This window comes from Heterodontus francisci, chromosome 11 (genome assembly GCF_036365525.1).
Source record: "Heterodontus francisci isolate sHetFra1 chromosome 11, sHetFra1.hap1, whole genome shotgun sequence".
Taxonomy (NCBI): Eukaryota; Metazoa; Chordata; class Chondrichthyes; order Heterodontiformes; family Heterodontidae; genus Heterodontus; species Heterodontus francisci.
Window position 1 is genome coordinate 23640681 of NC_090381.1, and position 27998 is coordinate 23668678.

At 42.4% G+C, this 27998-nt stretch overlaps 1 protein-coding gene across 2 annotated transcripts in view; it reads left to right on the forward strand.

Annotated features, from left to right (window-relative positions):
- The window catches only part of ubxn7 (UBX domain protein 7), a 97520-nt gene that overhangs the window by 32928 nt on the left and 36594 nt on the right, over positions 1 to 27998 (forward strand). For both annotated transcript variants that reach the window (XR_010975935.1, XM_068041831.1), the window contains exons 3-5: positions 3539 to 3606; positions 4265 to 4330; positions 20042 to 20154. Coding sequence is in view for 1 of the 2 variants with exons in the window: in XM_068041831.1 (XP_067897932.1) it covers positions 3539 to 3606; positions 4265 to 4330; positions 20042 to 20154 (247 nt within the window). In the remaining variant the exon portion in view is untranslated. The remainder of the gene's footprint in view (positions 1 to 3538; positions 3607 to 4264; positions 4331 to 20041; positions 20155 to 27998) is intronic.

A 27998-nucleotide genomic window follows, 5' to 3' on the forward strand; every position in this document is an offset into this window, starting at 1 on the left:
GAACTTGTCTGTCTTTTGAGTGAGGGGCTTGGGCAAGAACAATGAAGCTTTGGATTTTTGGTTGATTGGCCAAACTGAGATCTTATGCCCACTGGAAGTAACTTGGTGCTGCAGGTGAAGGACCTGTTAGAGCTTTGAAGAAGTCTGAACAGAACAAGATCCTTCAGGTGTAGTGGGAACCAGTGAATAATAAATTTGGACAAATAGAAATAGCTGCATACTATTCTAAACTTTTGAGAGCACTTCCTTTTGATATTGTAATATACTGTCACAGAGCCTGTGTAATAGGAAGAGTTAGTTGGAGACAACCATAGAATTATACAGCACAGAAGGAAGCCAAGTGGCTCATTGTGCCAGCTCTTTCGTAGAACTATCCAATTAGTCCCAGTCCCCTGCTCTTATCACAAAGTTCTGTAAATTTTTCCCTTCCAGTATTTATTCAATGTCTTTTGAATGTAACTGTTGAATCTGCTTCCACCATCCTTTCAGGAAGTTCATTCTAGATCACCATAACTCGCTGCGTAAAAAAAAATTCTCATCTAGCCTCTGGTACTTTTGCCAGTCACCTTAAATCTGAATATCTCCTCTGCTATCACTGGAAACACTTTCTCCTTAGTTACTCTTTCAAAGCAGTTCACAATATTGCACAACTCTATCAAATCTTTTATGTTCTACCATTCTAGTAAGTTTCGTTCGAAGGCCTGACATCCTTCCTAAAACGTGGTGCTCAGAATTGAATACAATACTCCAGCAAAGGTTGTGTCTTGTGAAGGTTTTGAATAATTTCCTTGCTTTTGCACTCTCTACCTCAATTAATAAAGCCAAGGATCCTACAATCAGCTGTGGCTCAGTTGGTAGTACTCTCGACTCTGAGTCTCAAGCTTTCGCATTCAAGTCCCACTCCAGGGCCTGAGCACAAGAGTGCAGTACTGAGGGAGTGCTTTCGGATGAGACAGTAAACCAAGGCCCTATCTGATGGCTTGGGTGGATGTAAAAGATCTCATGGGACTATTTTGAAAAACAGCAGGGGAGTTATCCCTGGTGTTCTGGCCAATATTTCTCCCTCAGTCAACATCGCAAAACAGATTATATGGTTATTACCACATTGCTGTTTGTGAGAGTTTGCTGTGCATATACTGGCTGCTGCGTTTCCTGCATTACCACAGTGACTGCACTTCAGAAAGCGTTTCATTGGTTGTAAAGCGCTTTGACATGACCAGTGGTCGTGAAAGACGCTATATAAATGCAAATCTTTCTTTCACATGCTTTTTAATCTTCTCAAGTTGTCTTGTCTTCGAAGATTTGTGTACATACACTGCCCACGTCCAGGGCTCTCTGTTCCTGCGTCCCTTTAAAATTGCACCACTTGATTCATATTGCCTCTCTTCATGCTTCCTACCAGAATGCATCACTTCATATTTCTGTGCGTTAAATTTCATTTGTCATGTGTCTACCCATTTTACCAGTCTATCATCCTGAAGTCTGCTAAATATTTTTACACTTGATTGTACCTTGTCCTTTTCCATAACTTTAATAAATTTGATATCACTTTCCAAAATACCGCCCCACTGAAACATGCTTCACTTGCCTCACTTCATTCTCCAGAACTAATTCCAGCGCTGTTCTTTTCCTTAATAAAAACAGAAAATGTTGTAAATACTCAAATTTGGCATCTTCTTTGGAGAGAGAAACGGAGTTAATATTTCAAATCAGTGTGTGACAAATCAAATTTGTATTAATACTTCCTTGTTGGGCTGGAAACACACTGATCAAGATAGTGTTGTGGGAAAGGACTTGATGTTAGTTTTGGCTGCCTTTTTTGCACTAAGATCGTGGCAAGTATCAAAATTGCCTTCACTATGCTCTGCCAAAGGTTATAGCAAAGCAGCAGACCTATCAGCATAATAGAATTTAATGCTGTTCACTTCACGTTGCATTCAACCACAGGTATTGTGCATGCTTTTCCAGTTCTGATCTGGAAGCAGATGCAGCACAACAGCAAGCATTATAGGCCAGTTAGCCAAACATCTGTCATAGGGAAAATGCTAGAATCCATTATTAAGGAAGTAATAGCAGGACACTTCGAAAATCATAATACAATCAGGCAGAGCTAATGTGGTTTTGTGAATGGGAAATTGTGTTTGATTCATTTATTAGAATTCTTTGTGGAAGTAACAAGCAAGGTAGATAAAGGGGAACCTGTAGATGTGGTATACTTGGATTTCCAAAAGGCATTTGATGAGGTGCCACATCAAGGTTACGACACAATAAGAGCTCATGGTGCTGGAGATAACATATTACATGGATAGAGGATTGGTTAGTTAACAGGAAGCAGAGAGTAGGGATAAATGGGTCATTTTCGGATTGGCAAGCTGTTACTAGCGGAATGCCACCAGGATCAGTGATGGGGTCTCAACTGTTCACAATCTTTATCAATGACTTGGAAGAAGGGACCAAATGTAAGGTAGCTAAATTTGCTGATGACACAAAGATCGGTAGGAAAGTAAGTTGTCAAGACGACATAATTCTACAAAGGAATTTAGATAGGTTAAGTGAGTGGGCAAAAATTTGGCAGATGGAGTATAATGTGGGAAAATGTGAATTTGTCCACTTTGGCAGGAAGAATAGAAAAGTATGTTATTTGAATGGAGAGAGACTGCAGAACTCTACAGTACAGAGGGATCTGGGTCTGTTGGTACATGAATCACAAAATGTTAATATGCAGGTACAGCAAGTGATTAGGAAGACAAATGGAATTTTGGTGTTTATTGCAATGGAAATAGAGTATAAAAGTAGGGAAGTGTTGCGACAGCTGTACAGGGCCTTAGTTAGACCACATCTGGAGAACTGTGTACAGTTTTGGTCTCCTTACTTAAGAAATAATGTAGTTAGATTAGAAGCAGTTCAGAGAAGGTTCACTCAACTGATTCTTAGGGTGAAGCGGTTATCTTATGAGGAAAGGTTGAGCCAATACCCATTGGAGTTTAGGAGAATGGGAGGTGATCATATTGAAACATGAGGGGACTTGACAAGGTGGATGCTGAGAGGATGTTTCCCCTTGTTGGGGAAGTCTAGAACCAGGGGACCCATTTTAAAAATTATGGGTCTCCCATTTAAGATGGAGATGAAGAGAAATTTTTTTCTCTGAGGGTCATTAGTCTGGAATTCTCTTCTCCGGAGAGCAGTGGAGGCTGGTTCATTGAATGTATTCAATGCTGACTAGACTTTTGACCGGCAAGAGTGTCAAGGGTTATGGGGAGCAGACAGGAAAGTGGAGTTGTAGCCACAGTCAGATCAGCCATGATCTTATCGAATGGTGGAGCAGGCTCGAGGGGCCAATTGGCCTACTCCTCCTAATTCTCATGTTCTTCTATGTTGTTTGGAAAATATTCACTGCTCAGTTGTGCTCCTATGATAACACGTCCAGCTAAGTATTCCTGGTCTTGGCCTCACTGAGCACTGTTAAGTTTGGGCCTAGACAGATGGACACAATCGTTTCTTCTTCAGTCTGATGCTTGTTCATTTTGCATCATTTTAGGGACGAAGTACGAGCTCCGATTCCACAAAAGCAAGAAATCCTGGTGGAACCCGAACCTTTGTTTGGCGGTAAGGTGTTTCAAACAAAATATTTCCCTAAACTTTGTTTTTCTTTTTAATTGCTTTCCCCCAATGGAACAGGCACACAGCTGGTGTCTGTGTCTAAGTTACCTATATATAAATCCTCAAGTGCTCATATTTGTGTAAATTGTAATGAATACTTTTGGATGATTTCCATTCTAATAGAACGAACAGAAGAAAGAGCTTGTATTCATGTAGTGATTTATCACCTCCTCAAGACATCCCAAACCATCTTACAACCGGTCAAGTGATTGACCAGCAGTTCCCCCCTCCCATCCCTGCCTCCTCTCTGACTGGCTTGCCCTATCCACCCATCTATTTGCCCGGTGCACCTTTAACCCTGCTTAACCTCAATCCCTCAATGGTGGCTATTGCCTGGAGACTCTCTGTAAAATGGCACAAGAGATTGCCCAGTGATTTAATAAGAGTGACAGAGTAATTGAAACCCAGAAATAAGTCGCTGTGTTCTCTGTCAGCCTGTCATTGCAAATTCTCTGCACTGGAGTTGAAAAAAACTGACCTAATTTGCTGCATTGCCTCAGAATAACCACCTGAACTAACAGATTAATTTTATTATCAAGCTTTAAGAGCTGCTTGCGAGTCTGCAGTTTTTGATCCACGGTAAGCATTGTTGTGCATTCCACAGCTCCCAAACGACGGAGACCTGCACGCTCCATATTTGATGGATTCAGAGACTTCCAGACTGAAACAAGTGAGTATTGGTCTTAAATCAATATTACTTTACCTTCTTAGAGTTCAGTGAACTGTGAAAATGGAAGGAACTTCAGCTTTTCCATACATTGTAAGAATATCAGGGATATATCCTCCTCGAGAACCGCGTTAGGGAGCTGGAGCTGGATGAACTTCGGATCATTCGGGAGGCGGAGGGGGTTATTGAGAGGAGTTATGGGGAGGTAGTCACACCTCAGGTAAAAGAAGTAGGTAGATGGGTTACCGTCAGGGGAAGGAGAGGGAACCAGCAGGCAGTGCAGGGATCCCCTGTGGCCGTTTCCCTCAACAACAGGTATACCGCTTTGGATACTGTTGCGGGGGACGACTTACCAGGGGTAAGCAATGGGGTACAGGTCTCTGGCACAGAGTCTGTCCCTGTTGCTCAGAAGGGAAGGGGGAAGAGGAGCAGAGCATTAGTCATTGGGGACTCCATAGTTAGGGGAACAGATAGGAGGTTCTGTGGGAACGAGAGAGACTCACGATTGGTGTGTTGCCTCTCAGGTGCCAGGGTTCGTGATGTCTCGGATCGTGTTTTTGGGATCCTTAAGGGGGAGGGGGAGCAGCCCCAAGTCGTGGTCCACATAGGCACCAACGACATAGGTAGGAAGAGAGATGGGGATTTAAGGCAGAAATTCAGGGAGCTAGGGTGGAAGCTTAGAGCGAGAACAAACAGAGTTGTTATCTCTGGGTTGTTGCCCGTGCCACGTGCTAGCGAAGCGAGGAATAGGGAGAGAGAGGAGTTGAACACGTGGCTGCAGGGATGGTGTACCAGGGAGGGTTTTGGTTTCCTGGATAATTGGGGCTCTTTCTGGGGTAGGTGGGACCTCTACAAACAGGATGGTCTTCACCTGAACCAGAGGGGTACCAATATCCTGGGGGGGAGATTTGCTAGTGCTCTTCGGGGGGGTTTAAACTAATTTAGCAGGGGAATGGGAACCTAAATTGTAGTTCCAGTGTACAGGATGTTGAGAGTAGTGAGGTCAGGGATAAGGTTACAAGGACGCAAGAGGGCACTGGCAAGCAAGAACTTGGTTTAAAGTGTGTCTACTTCAACGCCAGGAGCATCCGGAATAAGGTGGGTGAGCTTGCAGCATGGGTTGGTACCTGGGATCTCGATGTTGTGGCCATTTCGGAGACATGGGTAGAGCAGGGGCAGGAATGGATGTTGCAGGTTCCGGGATTTAGATGTTTCAGTAAGAACAGAGAAGATGGTAAAAGAGGGGGGAGTGTGGCATTGTTAATCAAGGAGAGTATTACAGCGGCAGAAAGGACGTTTGAGGACTCGTCTACTGAGGTAGTATGGGCCGAGGTTAGAAACAGGAGAGGAGAGGTTACCCTGTTGGGAGTTTTCTATAGACCTCCGAATAGTTCCAGAGATGTAGAGGAAAGGATAGCGAAGATGATTCTCGACAGGAGCGAGAGTAACAGGGTAGTTGTTATGGGGGACTTTAACTTTCCAAATATTGACTGGAAATACTATAGTTCAAGTACTTTAGATGGGTCAGTTTTTGTCCAGTGTGTGCAGGAGGGTTTTCTGACACAGTATGTAGACAGGCCAACCAGGGGCGATGCCACATTGGATTTGGTACTGGGTAATGAACCCGGCCAGGTGTTAGATTTAGATGTAGGTGAGCACTTTGGTGATAGTGATCACAATTCGGTTAGGTTTACCTTAGCGATGGGCAGGGACAGGTATATACCGCAGGGCAAGAATTATAGCTGGGGGAAAGGAAATTATGATGCGATTTGGCAAGATTTAGGATGCGTAGGATGGGGAAGGAAACTGCAGGGGATGGGAACAATCGAAATGTGGAGCTTATTCAAGGAGCAGCTACTGCGTGTCCTTGATAAGTATGTACCTGTGAGGCAGGGAGGAAGTTGTCGAGCGAGGGAGCCGTGGTTTACTAAAGAAGTTGAAGCGCTTGTCAAGAGGAAGAAGGCGGCTTATGTTTGGATGAGACGTGAAGGCTCAGTTAGGGCGCTTGAGAGTTACGAGCTAGCATGGAAGGATCTAAAGGGAGAGCTAAGAAGAGCAAGGAGAGGACACGAGAAGTCATTGGCGGATAGGATCAAGGAAAACCCTAAGGCTTTCTATAGGTATATCAGGAATAAAAGAATGACTAGAGTTAGATTAGGGCCAATCAAGGATAGTAGTGGGAAGTTGTGTGTGGAATCAGAGGAGATAGGGGAAGCGTTAAATGAATATTTTTCGTCAGTATTTACAGTAGAGAAAGAAAATGTTGTCGAGGAGAATACTGAGATTCAGACTACTAGGCTAGATGGGATTGAGGTTCACAAGGAGGAGGTGTGAGCAATTCTCTGGGAAGCCAGGGAGGAGATTGCAGAGCCTTTGTCCTTGATCTTTATGTCGTCATTGTCAACAGGAATAGTGCTGGAAGACTGGAGGATAGCAAATGTTGTCCCTTTGTTCAAGAAGGGGAGTAGAGACAGCCCTGGTAATTATAGACCTGTGAGCCTTACTTCGGTTGTGGGTAAAATGTTGGAAAAGGTTATAAGAGATAGGATTTATAATCATCTTGAAAAGAATAAGTTCATTAGCGATAGTCAGCACGGTTTTGTGAAGGGTAGGTCGTGCCTCACAAACCTTATTGAGTTTTTCGAGAAGGTGACCAAACAGGTGGATGAGGGTAAAGCAGTGGATGTGGTGTATATGGATTTCAGTAAGGCGTTTGATAAGGTTCCCCACGGTAGGCTATTGCAGAAAATACGGAAGTATGGGGTTGAAGGTGATTTAGAGCTTTGGATCAGAAATTGGCTAGCTGAAAGAAGACAGAGGGTGGTGGTTGATGGCAAATGTTCATCCTGGAGTTTAGTTACTAGTGATGTACTGCAAGGATCTGTTTTGGGGCCACTGCTGTTTGTCATTTTTATAAATGACCTGGATGAGGGTGTAGAAGGGTGGGTTAGTACATTTGCGGATGACACGAAGGTCGGTGGAGTTGTGGATAGTGCCGAAGGATGTTGTAGGGTACAGAGGGACATAGATAGGCTGCAGAGCTGGGCTGAGAGATGGCAAATGGAGTTTAATGCGGAAAAGTGTGAGGTGATTCACTTTGGAAGGAGTAACAGGAATGCAGAGTACTGGGCTAATGGGAAGATTCTTGGTAGTGTAGATGAGCAGAGAGATCTTGGTGTCCAGGTACATAAATCCCTGAAAGTTGCTACCCAGGTTAATAGGGCTGTTAAGAAGGCATATGGTGTGTTAGCTTTTATTAGTAGGGGGATCGCGTTTCGGAGCCACGAGGTCATGCTGCAGCTGTACAAAACTCTGGTGAGGCCACACCTGGAGTATTGCGTGCAGTTCTGGTCACCGCATTATAGGAAGGATGTGGAAGCTTTGGAAAGGGTGCAGAAGAGATTTACTAGGATGTTGCCTGGTATGGAGGGAAGGTCTTACGAGGAAAGGCTGAGGGACTTGAGGTTGTTTTCGTTGGAGAGAAGGAGGAGGAGAGGTGACTTAATAGAGACATATAAGATAATCAGAGGGTTAGATAGGGTGGATAGTGAGAGTCTTTTTCCTCGGATGGTGATGGCAAACAGGAGGGGACATAGCTTTAAGTTGAGGGGTGATAGATATAGGACAGATGTTAGAGGTAGTTTCTTTACTCAGAGAGTAGTAGGGGTGTGGAACGCCCTGCCTGCAACAGTAGTAGACTCGCCAACTTTAAGGGCATTTAAGTGGTCATTGGATAGACATATGGATGAAAATGGAATAGTGTAGGTCAGATGGTTTCACAGGTCGGCGCAACATCGAGGGCCGAAGGGCCTGTACTGCGCTGTAATGTTCTAATTCTAATTCTAAAAATATCCAGGGTGGGGGCAGTGGGTAAGAGAAAAACAGTTTAAGATGATTCCCTCAGTTCAAGGTTAAAGATAACACTTCAAAACCTAGATGTTCATTTGTTATTCTGATTTCTTTTGTACCAATATACTGTAAATAAAAGCATATTTTAAGTTGAAACCTTTGAGTGCCATTATGCTTCTTGTGCAACTTCCCTTAATTCCTTTTTGATGAAAGGTCACAGACCTGAAATATTAACTCTGCTTCTGTCTCCACAGATGCTGCCTGATCTGCTGAGTATTTCCCGCACTTTCTGTTTTTATTTCAGATTTCCAGCATCTGCAGTATTTTGCTTTTATTTGCACACTTTCATATTTATTTACAGATTTGCACATTACAAGCATATACCTCCTAAACCAACAACCACCAGATTTAGTCTCTTGTCTATTTATTAAGGGCTCAAGTGAATCCCTAGTTAATGCCCACCACCTGCATACAATTAAACAATTAATGTGCAATTAATAGATTCCATTCTCTCCTCTTCAAATAAAAATTAAACTTGATATGTACAACCAAAATTTCAAAACGAATTAAATCCAAAATCTCCATATTCTGTAAGAAGCATTATATTGCAGGATGCCTCTCTTCTACGACCCCTAACAATTTTTTTCTACGTGCATTCTTTTTTTTGTAAAGCTTTCCGACAGTTTATGACTTGCATTTACCGATTTAATTTTACAGATTTCCTTTCTCTCCATTTGTTTCAAGCCAGCAAGATCAATCCGTAACCTTTTCTCACTCACACTTTGAGTGTACATTATCCCACGCTGAATGGTTGTCCTGTCAACATTTAAGGGTATACAATCTTCAGTATGCCCATTGTACTGGAGGAAGTAATAGTGGGTGACCATTTTGGAGGTAGTGACCATAATACAGTTAGTTTTAGCATAATCATGGAAAAGGACAAAGGTAAAATAGGAGTAAAAGTTCTAAATTGGGGGAAGGCAAATTTTAAGAAACTGAGAGATGACCTGGCGAAAGTGGACTGGATACAGATACTTGAAGGAAAATCAGTGGCAAACCAGTGGGAGGCATTCAAAAGTGAGATAGGCACAATGTAGGCATGTCCCCACAAAGACAAAGGGTGTTGCTGCCAAATCTAGAGCCCCCTGGTTATCTAGAAGCTTACAGGATAAGTTAAAGCAGCAAAAGAAAGCTTATGATCACAATAATCTTAATACTTTAGAAAACCCAGCGGAGTATAGAAAGTGCAGGAGTGAAGTAAAAAAGGAAATTAGAAAAGCAAAGAGAGGACGTGAAAAATTAATGGCAGGTAAAATCAAGGAAAACCCAAAGATGTTTTATCAGTACATTAAGAGCAAGAGGATAACTAAGGAAAGGGTAGGGCCTATCAGAGATGTACAAGGGAACTTCTGCGTGGATGCAGATGATGTGGGCAGGGTTCTTAATATGTTTTTTTGTCTCTTTTTTCACAAAAGAGAGGGTTGATGTAAACATTGTAGTTAAAGAGGAGAAGTGTGAAATATTAGATCTGATAAGCATAGTGAGAGAGGAAGTACTATAGGGTCTGACATCCTTGAAAGTGGATAAATCGCCAGGGCTGGATGGTTTGCATCCCAGGTTATTAAAGGAAGCCAGGGAGGAAACAGCGGATGCTCTGAGGATCATCTTCAAATCCTCACTAGGTACAGGAGAGGTACCAGACGATTGGAGGTCTGTGAACATTGTACCATTGTTTAAAAAGGGTGCGAGGGAAAGGCCAAATAATTATAGGCCGGTCAGTCTGACAGAATCTATTCTGAGGGACAAGTTAAGCTGCCGCATAGAAAGGCACGGATTAATCAGGGGTAGTCAGCATGGATTTGTTAGGGGAAGGTCAGGTCTTACTAATTGAATTGAGTTTTTTGAGGAAGGAACAAGAAGGATTGATGAGGGTAGTGCAGTAGATATGGTCTACATGGACTTTAGTAAGGCATTTGACAAAGACCTACATGGCAGACTGGTCAGTAAAATGAAAGCCCATGGGATACAGGGGAATGTGGCAGGTTGGATCCAGAATTGGCTCAGGACCAGGAAACAAAGGGTAGAGGTCAATGGATGTTTTTGTGAATGGAAAGTGGTTTCCAGTGGTGTTCCACAGGGCTCAGTGTTGGGTCCCTTGCTGTTTGTGGTATTTATTAATGATTTGGACTTAAATGTGGGAGGCATGATTGGGAAACTTGCTGATGACACAAAAATTGGCCGTATAGTTGATAGTGAAGAGGATAGCCATAGACTCCAGAAAGCTACCAATGGTTTGGTTGAGTGGGCGGAAAAGTGGCAAATGGAATTCAATCCAGAAAACTGTGAGGGTAATGCATTCCTTAGAACAGAGGAGGCTGAGGGGTGACTTAATAGAGGTATACAAAATTATGAGGGGCCTAGATAGAGTAGATAGGAAGGACCTGTTTCCCGTAGTGAGAGGTCAATTACCAGGGGGCACAGATTTAAGGTGATTGGTAGAAGGATTAGTGGGGACATGAGGGAAAACTTTTTCACCCAGAGGGTGGTTGGTGTCTGGAATTCACTGCCAGGAACGTTGGTGGAGACAGAAACTCTCAATTCTTTTAAAAGGTACCTGGATATGCCCCTGAAGTGCTGTAACCAGCAAGGCTATTGACCAGGTGCTGGAAGGTGGGATTAGGTTTGGCGGCTAGTTTCTTTTTTGATCGACACAGACACGACGCGCTGAACGGCCTCCTTCTGTGCCATAATTTTTCTATGGTTCTATAAGAAATTTAATGAAATCAGTTGCACTAGAATACCCATCAGGAAGATTAGCATGTGAAGCCTTGCTAAAAATGACTAGTTTCATGTTCTTTAGGTCACCTAAGGTTGGGAACTTAAGTACACATTTCTCCAGATTTAATTTTAAGGTTTTATTTGCCCTTAAAACAGTCTATAATTCCAATAAATCAGAACTAGCATCTGGTCTAAACTGAGCACACAACCAGTTTAACTGACCAATCAAGCTTCGCAATTTCTCTCTCTCTTTACATATAACATCATATTTCTGTGATGACCTAGTACAATTAACTGCAATGGAAGTAACACTCTCTAAATAGGATTGTTGATTTAAAGTTATTACAGACCTTCTCTGCTTAATATCTAAAGCCTAACTCCAATTTTAAATTCTACCCTAATCTTATTAATAACACCTTTCTCAAATTCCACAATACCACCCCATAAGAAACCATCACCATGCATCATGAAGATACCTGAAAGTTTTCCATTGTGATACCAATAAAACATTGTGGGATCTGCTTTCAGTTAACACAACCTATTTTCAGCAAAAGAAATCTCACTGAAAAATACCACACCCTGGAAGCATCATTCGGTCTATAGACACATTTGTTTAGTTTCCATAGTTTTTCTTCTCAATCTGCTGCCTCTTTGAGCAGTTTCATAAACACTTCTCTCTGAAAAATATCACCTTGCTGCAACGCAGCTTTTATGTCGATTGATCTGCACTCCCATGGATATGTGGCCAAAAGAGCTAAAAAGATTTTCAAGATTACTTTTCTAGCTGTGGGAGAATACACTCTAACATCTGTATCACCCTATCGCTCTTCAAATCCCTGAGCATCTAGCCTTGCTTTAGCATTAAGTCCCATCTGCAAGGGCTTTTTCCAGTACAAACCCACGTATGTGACAAAGCTGGTACCTCAGAATAAATTTCAAACCTTCTGCAATTATCTAATTCCCTTTGTTTTGCTTCTCTTATTTTATCTTCAAGTTTATTGTCAGCCACCAGGCCTTCACAAGCATGAGGACTACTTCTAGTTCTGTTCGGAGACTGTTCTGTGGCATTTATTTCATTGTGTAATTTGTTCAAGCTGTGGCTTCTACTTGCACTTTTATGTCTGTCAAGACTACTACCGTGAGATCGCCCGCTTGCACCAGCGGAGAGTCTTTCTCCAGTACTTCTTCATTTTCTGAAGCAAGAGTCATTTCTGGACCCACTTATCAGTACTTGCATAGCACTTTCTTACTCTCCACTCTTTCATCCCATTCTGTCAGTCCATGGACCTCACTTCTTGGCCATCATCTTGAACATTAAACCAATATTTAAACTTGCCAGTAGCTTTTCTTGCACGTCCCAAAATCATTACATCTCTCCATTTGCTCGACCTCTCTGAAATATATGTCACCCGAGTACCCACTCTGGGCAGTTTGCCTTTGGATGTGATAGCTCTGTCCTGTGTGCCATGATTCACATTTACCACTGTGCAGCCCTTGGTCTACTGTATTCTGTTCGTTACAAAACATATGAGCGCTTGAGGTATAAGGTGTCTCATTTACTTCTGTCAGCTGCTCAGAGTCTGAAATTTTGTAAATAATTCTGATTAATCATGAAGTTTGAACCTTAACAGTTTGATTGCAATGTTTAATAAGTATGGTATTACCATCACAACCTATTACCTTCCCAGGGCCTTTCCGTTCCCAATGACCCTCTCTTTTATAACACACCAAATCTCCTGAATTAAAATCTGTCTCGGATGATCTTCTAAGATGCCTCAGAGTTTTCTGAATTTTCTCCGAGACCTCAGCCTTGATGAAAGTCTGTCTCCCTCTATATAAAGCATTCAAATCTGCAGAAAAAATGGAAGTAATTGTAGCACTTTCTAGAGCAGGAGTACTATTGCACGGCACAGAAGGAAATACGGGATTTTATTTATTTAGAGATACAGCACTGAAACAGGCCCTTCGGCCCACCAAGTCTGTGCCGACCATCAACCACCCATTTATACTAATCCTACATTGATCCCATATTCCTACCACATCCCCACCGTCCCTCAATTCCCCTACCTATACTAGGGGCAATTTATAATGGCCAATTTACTTATCAACCTGCAAGTCTTTGGCTGTGGGAGGAAACCGGAGCACCCGGCGAAAACCCACGCAGTCACAGGGAGAACTTGCAAACTCTGCACAGGCAGTACCCAGAATCGAACCCAGGTCGCTGGAGCTGTGAGGCTGCGGTGCTAGCCACTGTGCTGCCCAATTTTGTTCATGGACTAATTGGGGACTTTCCCCTCCAACCATCTGGAGTGAATTCTTTGCATGAACTGCAAGTGACAGGGCATTTGTCAACTTGTAGGTTGGTTGATCAGTTTAAATTTTATGCAGTATTTCATCGATCACCGCATGACTCCTTTCACAGAGTCCTTTGCTGTATTTATGACCATGATGATCATGCTTTCATGCATGTCTCTGAACTCATCATTGACAAATTCTCCTCTGTTATCAGTCAGAAACTTTGCTGGTGCCCCAAGTCCAGTCCCTGTCCATTTTTTTCATGATTTTTTCTGTAATACAATAACCCTTTTGTCCTTACTAAGTATTGTAGAAAGACTTAAATCTGGTCATCAGGTCTGTAAATTGTAAAATGAAAATATTTCTCTCTCTCTCCCATACCTTTAGATCTATGGCAACTACCTCGCATGCCAGTGGAAGGCTCATAATAGGACATGGTGATGTCCTCTGATTCTTTGTACAGATTTCACATTTCTCACTAATCTCTTGTATTAGCCTGTATACTCTTCATCAACCACACCCACATCTTTTAGCTGGATTTTCAACCTTTGACAAATAGTGTGAAGAAATTGTCTCTGTAACTGTAAGACAATTTGCTTTTGTTCTCTGTGATTCTTCTCAAAGAACTTCAGTAAATTGGTTAAGTCGCATGATGTGAAGTTCTAAATCCAGCTAAAAGATGTGGGTGTGGTTGATGAAGAGTATACAGGCTAATACAAGAGATTAGTGAGAAATGTGAAATCTGTACAAAGAATCAGAGGACATCACCATGTCCTATTATGAGCCTTCCACTGGCATGCGAGGTAGTTGCCATAGATCTAAAGGTGGATGTATTGTACTTCGATTTCCAGAAGGCATTTGATGAGGTGCCACATCAAAGGTTATTGCAGAAAATAAAAACGCCTGGTTTGGGAGTAACATATTAGCATGGAAAGAAGATTGTTTAGCGAACAGGCAACAGAGAGTAGGCATAAATGGGTCATTTTCTGGTTGGCAAGATGTAACGAGTGGTGTGTCACAGGGATCAGTGCTGAGGCCTCAACCTTTTACAATTTATATGAATTACTTAGATGAAGAGACCGAAGGTATGGTTGTTAAATTTGCTGATGAGGCAAAGATAGGTAGGAAAGTAAGTTGTGAAGAGAACATAAGGAGGCTGCAAAGGGGTATAGATAGGTTAAGTGAGTGGGCAAAGACCTGGCAAATGGAGTATAATGTGGGAAAGTGTGAAATTGTCCACTTTGGCAGGAAGAATAGTGAAGCAGCATATTATCTAAATGGTGAGAGATTGCAGAGCTCTGAGATACAGAGGGATCTGGGTGTCCTAGTGCATGAATTGCAAAAGGTTAGTATGCAGGTACAGCACGTAATTAGGAAAGCTAATAGGATGCTATTATTTATCACAAGGGGAATTGAATACAAAAATAGGGAGGTTATGCTTCAGCTATACAGGACATTGGTGAGACCCCATCTGGAGTACTGTGTACAGTACTGGTCTCCTTATTTAAGGAAGGATGTAAGTGCCTTGGAGGCAGTACAGAGAAGGTTTACTAGACTAATACCTGGAATGGGTGGCCTGTCTTACGAGGAAAGATTGGACAGGCTAGGCTTGTATCTGCTGGAATTTAGAAGAGTCAGAGGCTACTTGATTGAAACATATAAGATCCTGAGGGGTCTTGACAGGGTGGATGTGGAAAGGATGTTTCCCCTTGTGGGAGAATCTTGAACTAGGGATCACTGTTTAAAAATAAGGGGTCAACCATTTAAGACAGATGAGGAGAAAATTTTTCTCCGAGGGTCGTGAGTCTTTGGAATTCTCCTCTTCAAAATGCAGTGGAAGAAGAGTCTTTGAATATTTTTAAGGCAGAGGTGGATAGATTCTTTATCAGCAAGGGAGTGGAAGGTTATCGGGGTAGGTAGAAATGAGGAGTAATCAGTTCAGCCATGAACTTATTGAATGGCGGAACAGGCTTGAGGGGTCGAGTGGCCTACTGCTGCTCCTAATTCGTATGTTTGTATGTACTAATACTTGCCTAACACTAAGAAACATCAGGTTTTGTTAAGAGGATGCAATAATGTCCTGACTGGGTAAACTGCCGATCCACTGACTGTCCAAAATTAGTTACCTTATCGTGCTCCATTTCAAGTTTCATTTGTGCCTTTTTCATAGAAGGTTTACTCAACAGCATAGGTATCTCACTCTACATTACATCAGTACTTCTAAAATGCCTTACTCCAACTATTTTGCATGGAATTACAACTTACTTTAATGACGTCAATGTGGTCATCACCAAACCTAAAGCAAAGTAGTACTTTTATATTCCTTAATCTTGCGTCAATCCTCACTAATTAGGGAATCGTGGCAACATTTTAACCAATCTGTTCGATGTACTGTTGAAGTACAAGAACTATTGAGCCCTGCACAAATAAATGAGTCCACGACTAACCCATTCATCACAGGACTGAAACTCCTTGTGACGAGTATAATTTGTTCGGATTCATCATTATTTTCATTTCTTCCTCAGAATCCTCTGCATCTTGTATCATTTTGAGGACCCTGCCTCTCCGCTTTGGGTAGTTCATCGAGTACTTCGAGTCACACCTGAAGCACCGATAAACTGTTCCTTGGGTATTCCTGGGATTCATTCGCCAATGATTGCTGTTCTGATTCTGTCTTCTATAATAGCCAGATCTGCTAAAGGTGCTTTCATCCTCATTCTGCCTGTCTTTAACCCTTCCATTGCATTGATGCCTGCACCCAGTATTTGAACCATTTCAAAATCTGGCAATCATTGAGTCCTCTATTTTTTGTGTTACTGCAGAATGTCCCATTTGTTCCACGGAGGCTGAAGGGAATGACTGTTTCCCCAGGAATTTTTTGAAGGTAGCAGACATCTGATGCAACAGGGTCTCCCTCTCCAGGAACCGAACACCAGTTAGAACCAGGAGCTGTGCATGTGAGACACCTTAGCGCAATCCAGTAATTTAAGTGCTAGTACTGATCCAGGGATCCCCAAATGGAACTTCATCCATCTTTTATACAACCTGTTCCAAGAAATCTTCATAGAAAATCCAAACCTTCATCACTATTCAACTGACGGGCATCCAGAAATACTTTATTTCTGATTTTACTTCTGGTAGGAAGCGACAATACCAAGGCCATACTTTGTTTCCTCTTTGTTTAGTAACCCATATCCACTTCATTCTTCCACTGGTCATATAGTTCAGATTCCAAGAACATCAAAGGGTAATCATACCCCCAACAATTTACACTTACTTTCTGCCTTTTTTCACATTAGCGACTAGGATCGTAGTTTTCTGTCTGAAAAATGTATTCTTAGCTTTCAACCTTCACCTTTAGGCAACCATTCTCTGCTACCATGTTCTATTCCAGAAATCCAGTTGGTGAAGTATAGAACTAGGAGATCATCCTTACATTTTATATTTATTTATGAATTACACATGACAAGCATATACCTCCTCACCCAACAACCACAGTTTCAGTCTGTGTCTATCTATTAGGGGCTCAAGTGAATCTCCAGTTAATGCCCACCACCTGCATACAACTAAACACAATTAATATGCAATTAGCAAATTGCCCATCTGTACTTCAACAGTTGTATATTTGTACCTTTGTCTGAATTGGCTCACGGCAAGGGGGCTAGATGACGTTAAACCTTTCATGTTTATTCCTGTGAACCTGCAGAAGTGAAAGCTTAACAAAACTTTTCCTTAATTGGATATGGAATCCAGACCCTGGTAGTACCACTAGATTCCTACTTAATTCTTGGCTGTTCACCATTGGATGTTTTTTTTTCATACCAAACAACAAGGTCATAGTTCAGCTTTATGACTAGGGTGTGTGATATATGGTCTCTCCCATAATTTCTCCCAAATCCAGTATTGTTGTATAAGCCTACTGCCACAAAGGTCTCCTAACATCTTTCTTTATGTGGGGCAACAGAGCTGGATTCTATTTTGGATAGAAACTTTGTTTCCAAAGGACACAGTGTTAGATATGATTATACTTTATACCCAATTGACATTCCAGTTTGTTACTACACATAAGAGTAAGAGAGTTCAATTTGCACGCGCTATCACTACAATAACAAAGCTCAGTAAAGTTCTGACCTGTTATAGCCACATTTGTACAAACATAATTTCATCTGTTTAGAAACTATGTTTAAAAACATTTGAGGAGAAAACATAATGACTTTACTGATTTGTTTTCTATGACTCCTTGATTCTGTTATCAAATCTGTAAACATTGGGTTTGGGAGTCTGGGTGGACAACTAATTTCAGAATCCTAACTCTAACAAAGTTGTAAAGTGTGATTTCATATCCACCCTCACTACTGATGGTTCTCTTATTGAGGTGGACGTTGTACCATTGTTTATCATCAGGCTGGACTAATGTGCAGTGTAAATGGTGAATTACGACTGGATGCATAAGATGGTCTTTGTTTAGTTAACAATACCCTGTTAACCAAGAACTGAAAGGAATGAGGTGGTACATATAGTACAAATGTCGACTGGAGATTGGATGTTGCTGCAAGAGCTTTGAATGGGAGCAGCCCCAAGTTTTTTGGAAAGTGGGGCATTTCTGGTTGGATAGCTCCAACTCAAATGAGAATTGGTAGCTTGGATATGCATTTGAGATTTAAGGGGAAAGCTAGATAAACAATGAGAGAGAAAGGGATAGAATGATATGTTGATAGGGTGAGATGAAGCAAGGAGGGAGAACACTTGTTTGGAGCATAAACACTGGTATGGACCACTTGGGCTGAATGGTCTGTTTCTGTGTTGTACATTCTATGTAATTCAATGATTATTCCCAGACTTCAGGTACACAGTGGGTTCTCTTCCATTGTCTGAGCAAGCTCCTCTGATTTCCCTTGAGTGCTAAGGTAATTGATGGAGAGAATAGGTGGTGATTCTGGCTTTAAAATACGATTTAAATCTTGTTCTTTACAACACAGGACAGATGCACTTTGAGAATAAGGAAATCAGGCAACTAGCCGACCTAAGGGATGTTAGTTGGATTGTTGAAGTGGACAGAGTAAGTTCCCTAAGATGACTGTCATCCTATTGCTGTGAATCTGAACTAGTGGAAAAGCATCAGGGTGCAGGATACCAAGCTAGTGCTGAAAATCTCTTCCCTAATTTGGAAGTGGCCCAAAAATGATTAGTCAGATGGGGAAAATAGCTATTGCAAGGATAAACATTCAAATATTTAACTTCTATGAATAAAATTTTAAAATTGCTTCAGGATAAAACCATATGGCAGAATTCAAATTGTAATTCTGATCTAGCTGCGGATTATGACGGATGTAATTTAGATTTCATCTTGATGACTTAATGGCCTGGATCTTGCTGTAATAATCATGGTGAGGCTTTCAGAACACTCTTATTATTCAGGGATAAAGTGGACAGAAGCTTCCATCATCCACAAGTGCGCAGTTAAACATGGAAATCAGGAAGTTGCTGTTTTGAGTTGCCCTGCTCTTACAGAAGCTTTGCTACGCATGTAGCTCACTGAGACTCAGCATTCAAATACATGCGATGGTATGAAGTTCGGTTACTTATCTGCTGGGCACCCACAAAACATGCCAGAGAAAATTAGGGCTGGTCCATTCACATAAAAGTGAGTTTAACGGTGTGGCAAATCTTAATTAATGCCAAACAACCTCTGCACTGAAAATTTACTTTTACAAGAATGGACTCTTATTCCTTCAGATTTTAAAAAAATAAAACTTTTGCTGTTCTTTCTCTCCCTCTGCCTCATTTTCCTTATCTTCTCTTTTGTTTTCTGTGAATGATTTTTACATTGAATTAAACATCCTAACTTACACTTGCTGGTTGAAACACGATGTTGCTTGCTCTGTTCACACAGGCCTGAGATCCGCTATAGAAGACGCTGGGCTGTTTTGACACTCTAATTACTGCAAATCGCAGTGTGAAGGCCTACAAAGTCTCTGGGAAAGTTTAAGTGTAATGAATAGTGAGCTTATTTCCTCGGTGCTGACTGCAAAATCTGGGCCATAGCTTTTCCTGCAGAGTTCATCCAAGTAAATAAAGGACCTTGAATCGAAATATCTGTAGCAGCAACCTTTCAGATATCTTTCTCTCTTATTTCCTGCTTTTGTTATGCCATTTCTGAGTCCCCTTTTTTTCTCCTTTCCTCCCTTTCCCCCACCTTTATAGTTCTGTCTTGTAAGAAAATCTGATTAACCACAGGCTGAGAATTTGCATGTTAAGTTGTTACTTTATGAAATTGGCTCATTTGTAACATAGCAAGAGAAAACCATCTGTTATGTGGTCTGAGTGCATGGATAACTGAAATAATGGTTACAGGGTTATTCAGAGAGAGAGTTGATTCCTATCTAGCATACAGAACATTGTGACTTGGTTTAACAATACGCTACTTGGAGTGTTCAAATACCAATCTAATTTTAAAGTTCATTGGTCTTGATGCACTTATCCTTAACGATTTTTAAAAAAAAGTTATGATATGGCAAGAGAAAAGTGGGAGTGCTTTAAAATTCCAAATGACAAAGATTACTAATCAAAAAACAGAAAATTGTATATCATGGTAAAACAAGATTTTAAAAAAGGGTGGGAATATAAGATGTCGAACTGGAATATTATAAACTGCTTCTGCTTCACTCTCTATAGTGTCATTGAAACCCATCTTTGTTATAGCCTTAAGACACCCAGTTAAATGTTCTGTCTGTAAAAAAAAAAGCAGTCTGTAAATGTGCGTACTAACATTCTGTGGTGATGTGTTTACAGTCAGACAGGAGCAGGAGTTGCGGAATGGTGGTCCAGTGGACAAGAAGCTGACCACTCTGGCAGACCTCTTCAGACCACCCATAGACCTAATGCACAAAGGCAGCTTTGAAACGGTGAGGGTTAGGAATAGGGCTATAATCATGAGTAACAATTAAAGGAATGGAGCGACAATATTGGGATGGAGGGCAATATTGTTTCTGTTGGTAGTATTTTTCCCAATATAGTCATGAAACTAATCATTTCACTGCTGCACATTTAGTTGCTTAAATTTAGTGTTATCTTGTTTAACTTGCAAGTTTCTTGGGAGTCCTCCATCATGCATTGTTTTCAAGGGTGAGTTGGTGACTTGCTCCTATTGCTTTCAAGGAGATGCCCAACAGTGGCTGGGGGAGGTTTGTGTGGCATCAGCAATTTTTTATTAAAATGTATCTGAACCCTCACAGCTCCTACTGGTGTGGCATTCTATGTACTCATTCTGTTGTATGTTATTGGAACCATTTCATGTATATGATTAATGGTTTCTAAATGTAATGCCTGGATTTTGGTTTTCCTTGCACGGGTTAAATGCATTAATTTTCCCTCTCCAAAAGAATCTAAAAATAAAAAAAATTTTATGACACCAACTTGCATACAAATAGAAATATTTAATGTGGAAAAATATTCATAGCACCTCACAGAAGCATAATAAAAGGTTGGTTTTGATAATAGCAGTTGTCAATATATAGGAATTTACAGAATCAGGTTGGTCTTGAAGTTTGAAAACTACCATATGTTACTGTGTCTCACCTCTCAATTGCTTTCTCTACCATGCTATTCCACTGCTTTGATTTGGCCACATTTTCTGCCTCTCCAGTCAGTTTGTTCCATATAACCACTGCACTTTGTGAAGTAGTTTAAAACTCAAACTGATTTTTTATAATCTCTATCCTGAGCTTGAGCCTGTACCTCTTTGTTGTAGAGTTGATGTTATAGCAAACACATTTTCAGGGTTCAGTTTATTTTCACCCTTAGCATCTTGAATACCTTATTTGCAGATGTAAATATTCACAATTTCCAAAGCTGCTGCTTAAAGTTGCCTAATCCAAAATAAGAATTTGCTCATCCATTTCCAAAGCTAAGATGTTCTCATTGTAGTACAGTGACTAGAATTGTGCACTACTTCAGGTGGAATCTATCCATTACTTAGTGCAAGCTCACAGTCACTTTCTGGGACTGATAGCCTCTCCCTCTGGATTTTAAAATCTCGTATTTAGACTATATCAGTTTTTAAAGTGTGTATATACATTTTTTGCATGTAAGTAAAGATCATCTTACCCCCACTCCATCAGGGTACTCCCAACTCAGATATATTTTAAATGCAGAATGAAGCTCCATTTCCATGTGCCACAGTGGTATATGAGGCTGTTTTTATTGGAACAGAGGAGGGGAGAAGGCAACTTGGAGGTTTTTGAAATTATGAAGGGATGGGACAGAGTAGATCAAAACAAACTGTTTCAATGTTTAAGAGGACAAGAATACAAGAATAAATGTAAGATATAGGAGTGAGAGCAGGCCAAACCTCTTTTTACACTGAGGGTTGTGAGGATGTGGAATGCAATAACAGTTTGAAGCAGAAGCATTTAAGAATAGGTTTATTAGGTGGTTAAAAGAGTGATAAATGGATCTGGAAGCAGAATGGGCAAATGGGATTAGTACTGCTTCTCATGTGGAGGATAAACTACATAGACTGGTTGGGCCAAACATGGACACAGAAACCTCCTGCTGATTACTGCCTATTGACCCCCGCCCCCCCCCCCCCCCCCCCCGCAAGCTGGTGAATCAGTACTCCATGTTGAACACCACTTAGAAGAAACACTGAGGGTGGCAAAGGCGCAGAATGTACCCTGGTTGGGGGACTTCAATGTTCAATGTCCCTCACCAAGAACGGTTCGGTAGCACTACTACTGACTGAGCTGACCAATTCCTAAAGGACATAGCTGCTACACTAGGTCTGCGGCAGGTAGTGAGGGAGCCAACAAGAGGGAAAAATCTACTTGACCTCATCCTCACCAATCTACTTGTCGCAGATGCATCTGTCCATGACAGTATTAGTGGGAGTGACCACTGCACAGTCCTTGTGGAGACGAAGTCCTAGCTTCACATTAAGTATACCCACCATTGTGTTGTGTGGCAGAATCACCGTGCTAAATGGGATAGATTTTGAACAGATCTAGCAACTCAAAACTGGGCATCCATGAGGCGCTGTGGGCGATTAGCAGCAGCAGAATTGTATTCAACCTCAATCTGTAACCTCGTGGCTTGGCATATCCCCCACTCCATCACCACCATCAAGCCAGGGGACCAACCCTGGCTCAATGAAGAGTGCAGGAGGGCATGCAATGGGGCAGCACCATGCATATCTCAAAATGAGGTGTCAACCTGGTGAAGCTACAACACAGGACTACATGCATGCCAAACAGTGGAAGCAGCATGCGATAGAGCCAAGCAATCCCACAACTAACGGATCAGATCTAAGCGCTGCAGTCCTGCCACATCCAGTCATGAATGGTGGTGGACAATTAAACAGTAGGAGGAGGAGGCCTCGCAAATATCCCCATCCTTTATGATGGGGTCCCCAGCACATCAGTACAAGAGACAAGGCTGAAGCATTTGCAACCATCTTCAGACAGACGTGCAGAGTGGATGATCCATCTCAGCCTCCCCCTGAGGTCCCTAGCATCACATATGCCAGTCGTCAACCAATTGGATTCACTCCACATGATATCAAGAAACAGCTGAAGGCACTGGATACTGCAAAGGCAATGGGCCCTGACAACATTCCGCAATAGTACTGAAGACCTGTGCTCCAGAACTGGTTCGCCCCAGGCCAAGCTGTTCCGGTACAGCTACAACACTGGCATCTACCTGACGATGTGGAAAATTGCCCAAGTATGCCCTGTACACAAAAAGCAGGACAAATCCAACCCGGCCAATTACTGCCCTATCAGTCTACTCTTGATCATCAGCAAAGTGATGGAAGGTGTCGTCGACAGTGCTATCAAGCAGCACTTACTCAGCAATAACCTGCTCACTGACACTCAGTTTGGGTTCTGCCAGGGCCACTCAGCTCCTGACCTCATTACAGCCTTGGTCCAAACATGGACAAAAGAGCTGAACTCAACTGATGAGGTGAGAATGACTGCCCTTGACATCAAGGCAGCATTTGACCGAGTGTGGCATCAAGGAGCCCTAGCAAAACTAGAGTCAATGGGAATGAGAGGGAAAACTCTGCTGGTTGGAGTCACAGCTATCACAAAGGAAGATGATTGTGGTTGTTGGAGGTTAGTCATCTCATTCCCAGGACATCACTGCAGGAGATCCTCAGGGTAGTGTTCTAAACCCAACCATCTTCAGCTGCTTCATCATGACCTTCCTTCCATCATAAGGTCAGAAGTGGGGATGGTTGCTGCTGATTGTGCAATGTTCAGCACCATTCACGACTCCTCAGATACTTAAGCAGTCCATGTGCATATCCAGCAAGACCTGGACAATATTCAGGCTTGGGCTGATAAGTGGCAAGTAATCTGAAATAAAAGTGGCAAGTAACATTCGCGCCACACAAATGCCAGGCAATGACCACCTCCAGCAAGGGAGAATCTAACCATCTTCCCTCGACATTGAGTGGCATTTACCATTGCTGAATCCACCACTTTCAACATCCTGGAGGTCACCATTAACCAGAAACTGAACTGGACCAGCCATACACATGCTGTGGCTACAAGAGCAGATCAGAGGCTGGGAATTCTGCAGCGAATAACTCACCTCCTGACTCCCCAAAGCCTGTCCACCATCTACAAGGCACAAGTCAGGAGTGTGATGGAATACTCCCCACTTGCCTGGATGGGCGCAGCTCCAACAACACTCAAGAAACTCAACACCATCCAGGACAAAGCAGCCTGCTTGATTTGCCCCCTATCCACTACCTTCAACATTCACTCCCTTCACCACCGACGCACAGTGGCAGCATCTACAAGATTCCCTGCAGCAGCTCACCAAGGCTCCTTCGACAGTACCTTCCAAACCCGCAAACTCTACCACCTAGAAGACAAGGGCAGCGGATGCATGGGAACACCACGACCTGCAAGTTCTCTTCCAAGCCACACACGATCCTGACTTGGAACTGTATCGCCGTTCCTTCACTGTCACTGGGTCAAAATCCTGGAACTCCCTTCCTCACAGCACTGTGGGTGTACACACAGCCCAACAACTGCAGCGTTTCAAGAAGGCAGCTCACCATCACCTTCTTGAGGGCAATTAGGGATGGGCAATAAATGCTGGCATAGCCAGCGATGCCCACATCCCATGAATGAATATAAAAAAAGGTTTTATTCGCAGATGGTAATTTACACAAGTAAGTAGCAAGCAGAATGCAGCTGACTCCATAAGATTGTTGCCTACATTGTGCTATTCTGAGTAGTTTGTCAAAGATTGATAATCTAGCAATGCATGTTAATTATTTCTAGCACTTGGGTATACTTTGTTCATCCAGCTACATATTTGTTAATTGTTTTGACTTAATTGGAATTTTTCATGTGTGTTCTTGGCTAAACAAATAGAAGCCATGGTGGAGGATATGGTTTTATTAAAAATTCAATTTTAACTAAGAAAACTAATTTTTTATCATAGAGACCACTACCAGAAATCAATCAATTTTGTTTCTTTGTCATGTGTACAATGCTTGGGAGTCCATAAATGTTGTCTTGGGCCTGACATTGCATTACCCTACAGCTGGTGCGTAACTAAAATGCAGACTTTATTTACAAGGATCACTGCATTTCAGAAGCTGTGAGGTGGTTTTTAGATCAAAAAGCTGATGGAGGAAGAGAGGGCTTTAGCCCACACCCACCTGCCACTGAGCACCTGAAGGAGGATAAGTCAGCTTCAACAGCATGTCTCTCATATCGACCTAGCTTTAGAGTTCGATGATGAGTAAGCCAAGTATGCAGCATTGAACTTGGGTACCGAGAACGTTGTGGTGGCTGTACATTGCCCTCTGTAGGTCCTTTCACCACATTGAAGGCAATAGTCTGTCATGTAGCTGATTAGGAAACTGAAACTTCACAGAGCAGTTGCTGAAAGATGTTACAGGAGGCTGAGTACGAGAATGTGCTCTCTATATGGAACTGGGTGCCTACTTTAATTGGGTGCAGCGAGGCAACCGGCGCTACTGAAGCTCTGCATTTCCAATTGGTGGAACCATTGTTGAGTAGGGTGGTTGTTTTTGTAGCTTCAAGCTGTTCCCTTGGAGTATAAAATAGCAAAAGTATTTGCAGGCTGATTAATAGCCTAAAAGGAGCATTATGAATGATCCACAATCTTTATACCAGCTGCTAGGATGATTAGTCCTAAAAGGTGGGAGGGTTTTTTGGGTGCCACAACAGGGGGTTGGGGGTCGACAGTCTCTTTATACCACTGAACCAAAGGCTTTCTCATTCTTTGGATATGTGTGTTTCAATATTGTGGTCAAGAGGATGGTGTTAGCACAATTGTAGTGAGTCGTGCTACTTACCATGTAACTTGAGAAGCTCCTAGTATCTTCGGTCCACTTGCCGAGGGCTGAAACTCACACTTAATAATTGTCTAATGCCCAACTAGTAACTGCCCTTCTTGGTGAGAGATTCTCTTATACATCAAGGTGACTCCGATGATTACAATGAAGCTTGGAACCAAGTCAGTCTTCCATAGTAGACTTGGCAACCTGTTAGGTGAACCAGGCAGCTGTGAAGTATTCCAGGGTACCGTTAATGATTGACTCACTAATAGAACCTGGAGGGATAGATCTGACAACAGCGGCCCGGATTCTCAACGCACAGTACAATTAATCCCACAAGCCAATTCCCCAATGTGTCGGATAGTCTTAGCTGAGCAACAGCAGGAATCTAATCAGTGCTCTGTAGTAATAAGCTGTATGGTTTTTACTGTGCTTGGAGCTGTTCCTGAACTCTTTTTTTGGATTTGAATAAGTAGGATGTTTGCCCTCAGAGAGGAAGTGTATACTCCAATTTGGACAAACAGGAACCTTACAGGTGAATGTAGATTTCTCAGTAGCTTGATTTGGAGACTCTTAAATATGGTGTTGGGTTTTTGTGCATATCAGACACCTAGCTCAGCAAAACAAAAGCCATCTATCTACAATGGGATGTTGCATACAAAGCTTAGAATGTGCAAGACCAGAAAAGATAAAGTTCCATGTGCTAATCAAGCCCTTAAGGTGTTTCCTCAACCATATCTACTTCCACTCTAGAATAGAATACTGCGTAGTATTGTACCGATCTACAGGAGTATCACAAAATTGCCGTGTACAGCCCCAGAAAGACTTTTAGGCTTCATCAGCCAGTCCTAAATTCCAGAAAGTATTGTACGTTTATTACCGATTATAGTCTGTGAACCTTTATATTGGAAGTTTTTTTGGGGATGAGGGAGAGCATTAAAATTAAGATTAGCACATGGAAAAGAGCCTTCTTTCCCTTCCTCCTCCCCCATCAAAAACTGTATGGGGTGTGCTTTGCATTCTGCCACTTTAACCCATCTTTAACATCATCTTTAACAAAATCTTGGGCCTCCACATAATCGTTTCAAAGATCTGAGAAATGGTATGTGTTTAAAGGGAAAGTTTATATTTCTGAATTGCCCGTAATTCCAGACATTATAAATGGAGGTATTTCTGCTGAGTATTTATTTATTTAGAGATACAGCACTGAAACAGGCCCTTTGGCCCACCGAGTCTGTGCCGACCATCAACCGCCCATTCATACTAATCCTACATTCCTACCACATCCCCACCTTCCCCTACCACCTACCTATACTAGGGACAATTTATAATGGCCAATTTACCTATCAACCTGAACATCTTTAGCTGTGGGAGGAGACCGGAGCACCCGGCGAAAGCCCACGCAGTCACAGGGAGAACTTGCAAACTCCGCACAGGCAGTACCCAGAATTGAACCCGGGTCGCTGGAGCTGTGAGGCTGCGGTGCTAACCACTGGGCGGCACAGTGGCGCAGTGGTTAGCACCGCAGCCTCACAGCTCCAGCGACCCGGGTTCAATTCTGGGTACTGCCTGTGTGGAGTTTGCAAGTTCTCCCTGTGTCTGCGTGGGTTTCCTCCGGGTGCTCCGGTTTCCTCCCACATGCCAAAGACTTGCAGGTTGATGGGTTAATTGGCCATTATAAATTGCCCCTAGTATAGGTAGGGGGTAGGGAAATATAGGGACAGGTGGGGATGTGGTAGGAATATGGGATTAGTGTAGGATTAGTATAAATGGGTGGTTGATGGTCGGCACAGACTCGGTGGGCCGAAGGGCCTGTTTCAGTGCTGTATCTCTAAACAAACAAACATAAACACTGCGCCGCCACTGTGTAGTGAGGCATACAGCCCTTTTACTTGTCATACTGATCACAGGCAGCTAGAGAGCAGTATTTTTATAGAGAACTCTCTATAATATATATACACCCTGTCCCTGGACCCTTGCTCTGAGATGGCAAAGTTTGGCTCCAATGAAATGAATGAGATTGGAGACTATGGGCAGTATTCCCATTCATTAGCCCTCTGCCAGAATATCATGTCAGCTCTGGACCAGGCCTATTCCTTGACTGTCTCAAGCCAGAATACTGAAAAAAACTGGAGCAAGTTCATTTCCAGTGCAAGTTACAGCTCAGCACTTAATACGGGGCGGCGCAGTGGTTAGCACCGCAGCCTCACAGCTCCAGCGACCCGGGTTCGATTCTGGGTACTGCCTGTGTGGAGTTTGCAAGTTCTCTCTGTGACCGCATGAGTTTCCGCCGGGTGCTCCGGTTTCCTCGCACAGCCAAAGACTTGCAGGTTGATAGGTAAATTGGCCATTATAAATTGCCCCTAGTATAGGTAGGTGGTAGGGGAATCAAGGGAAGGTGGTAGGGAATATGGAATTAATGTAGGA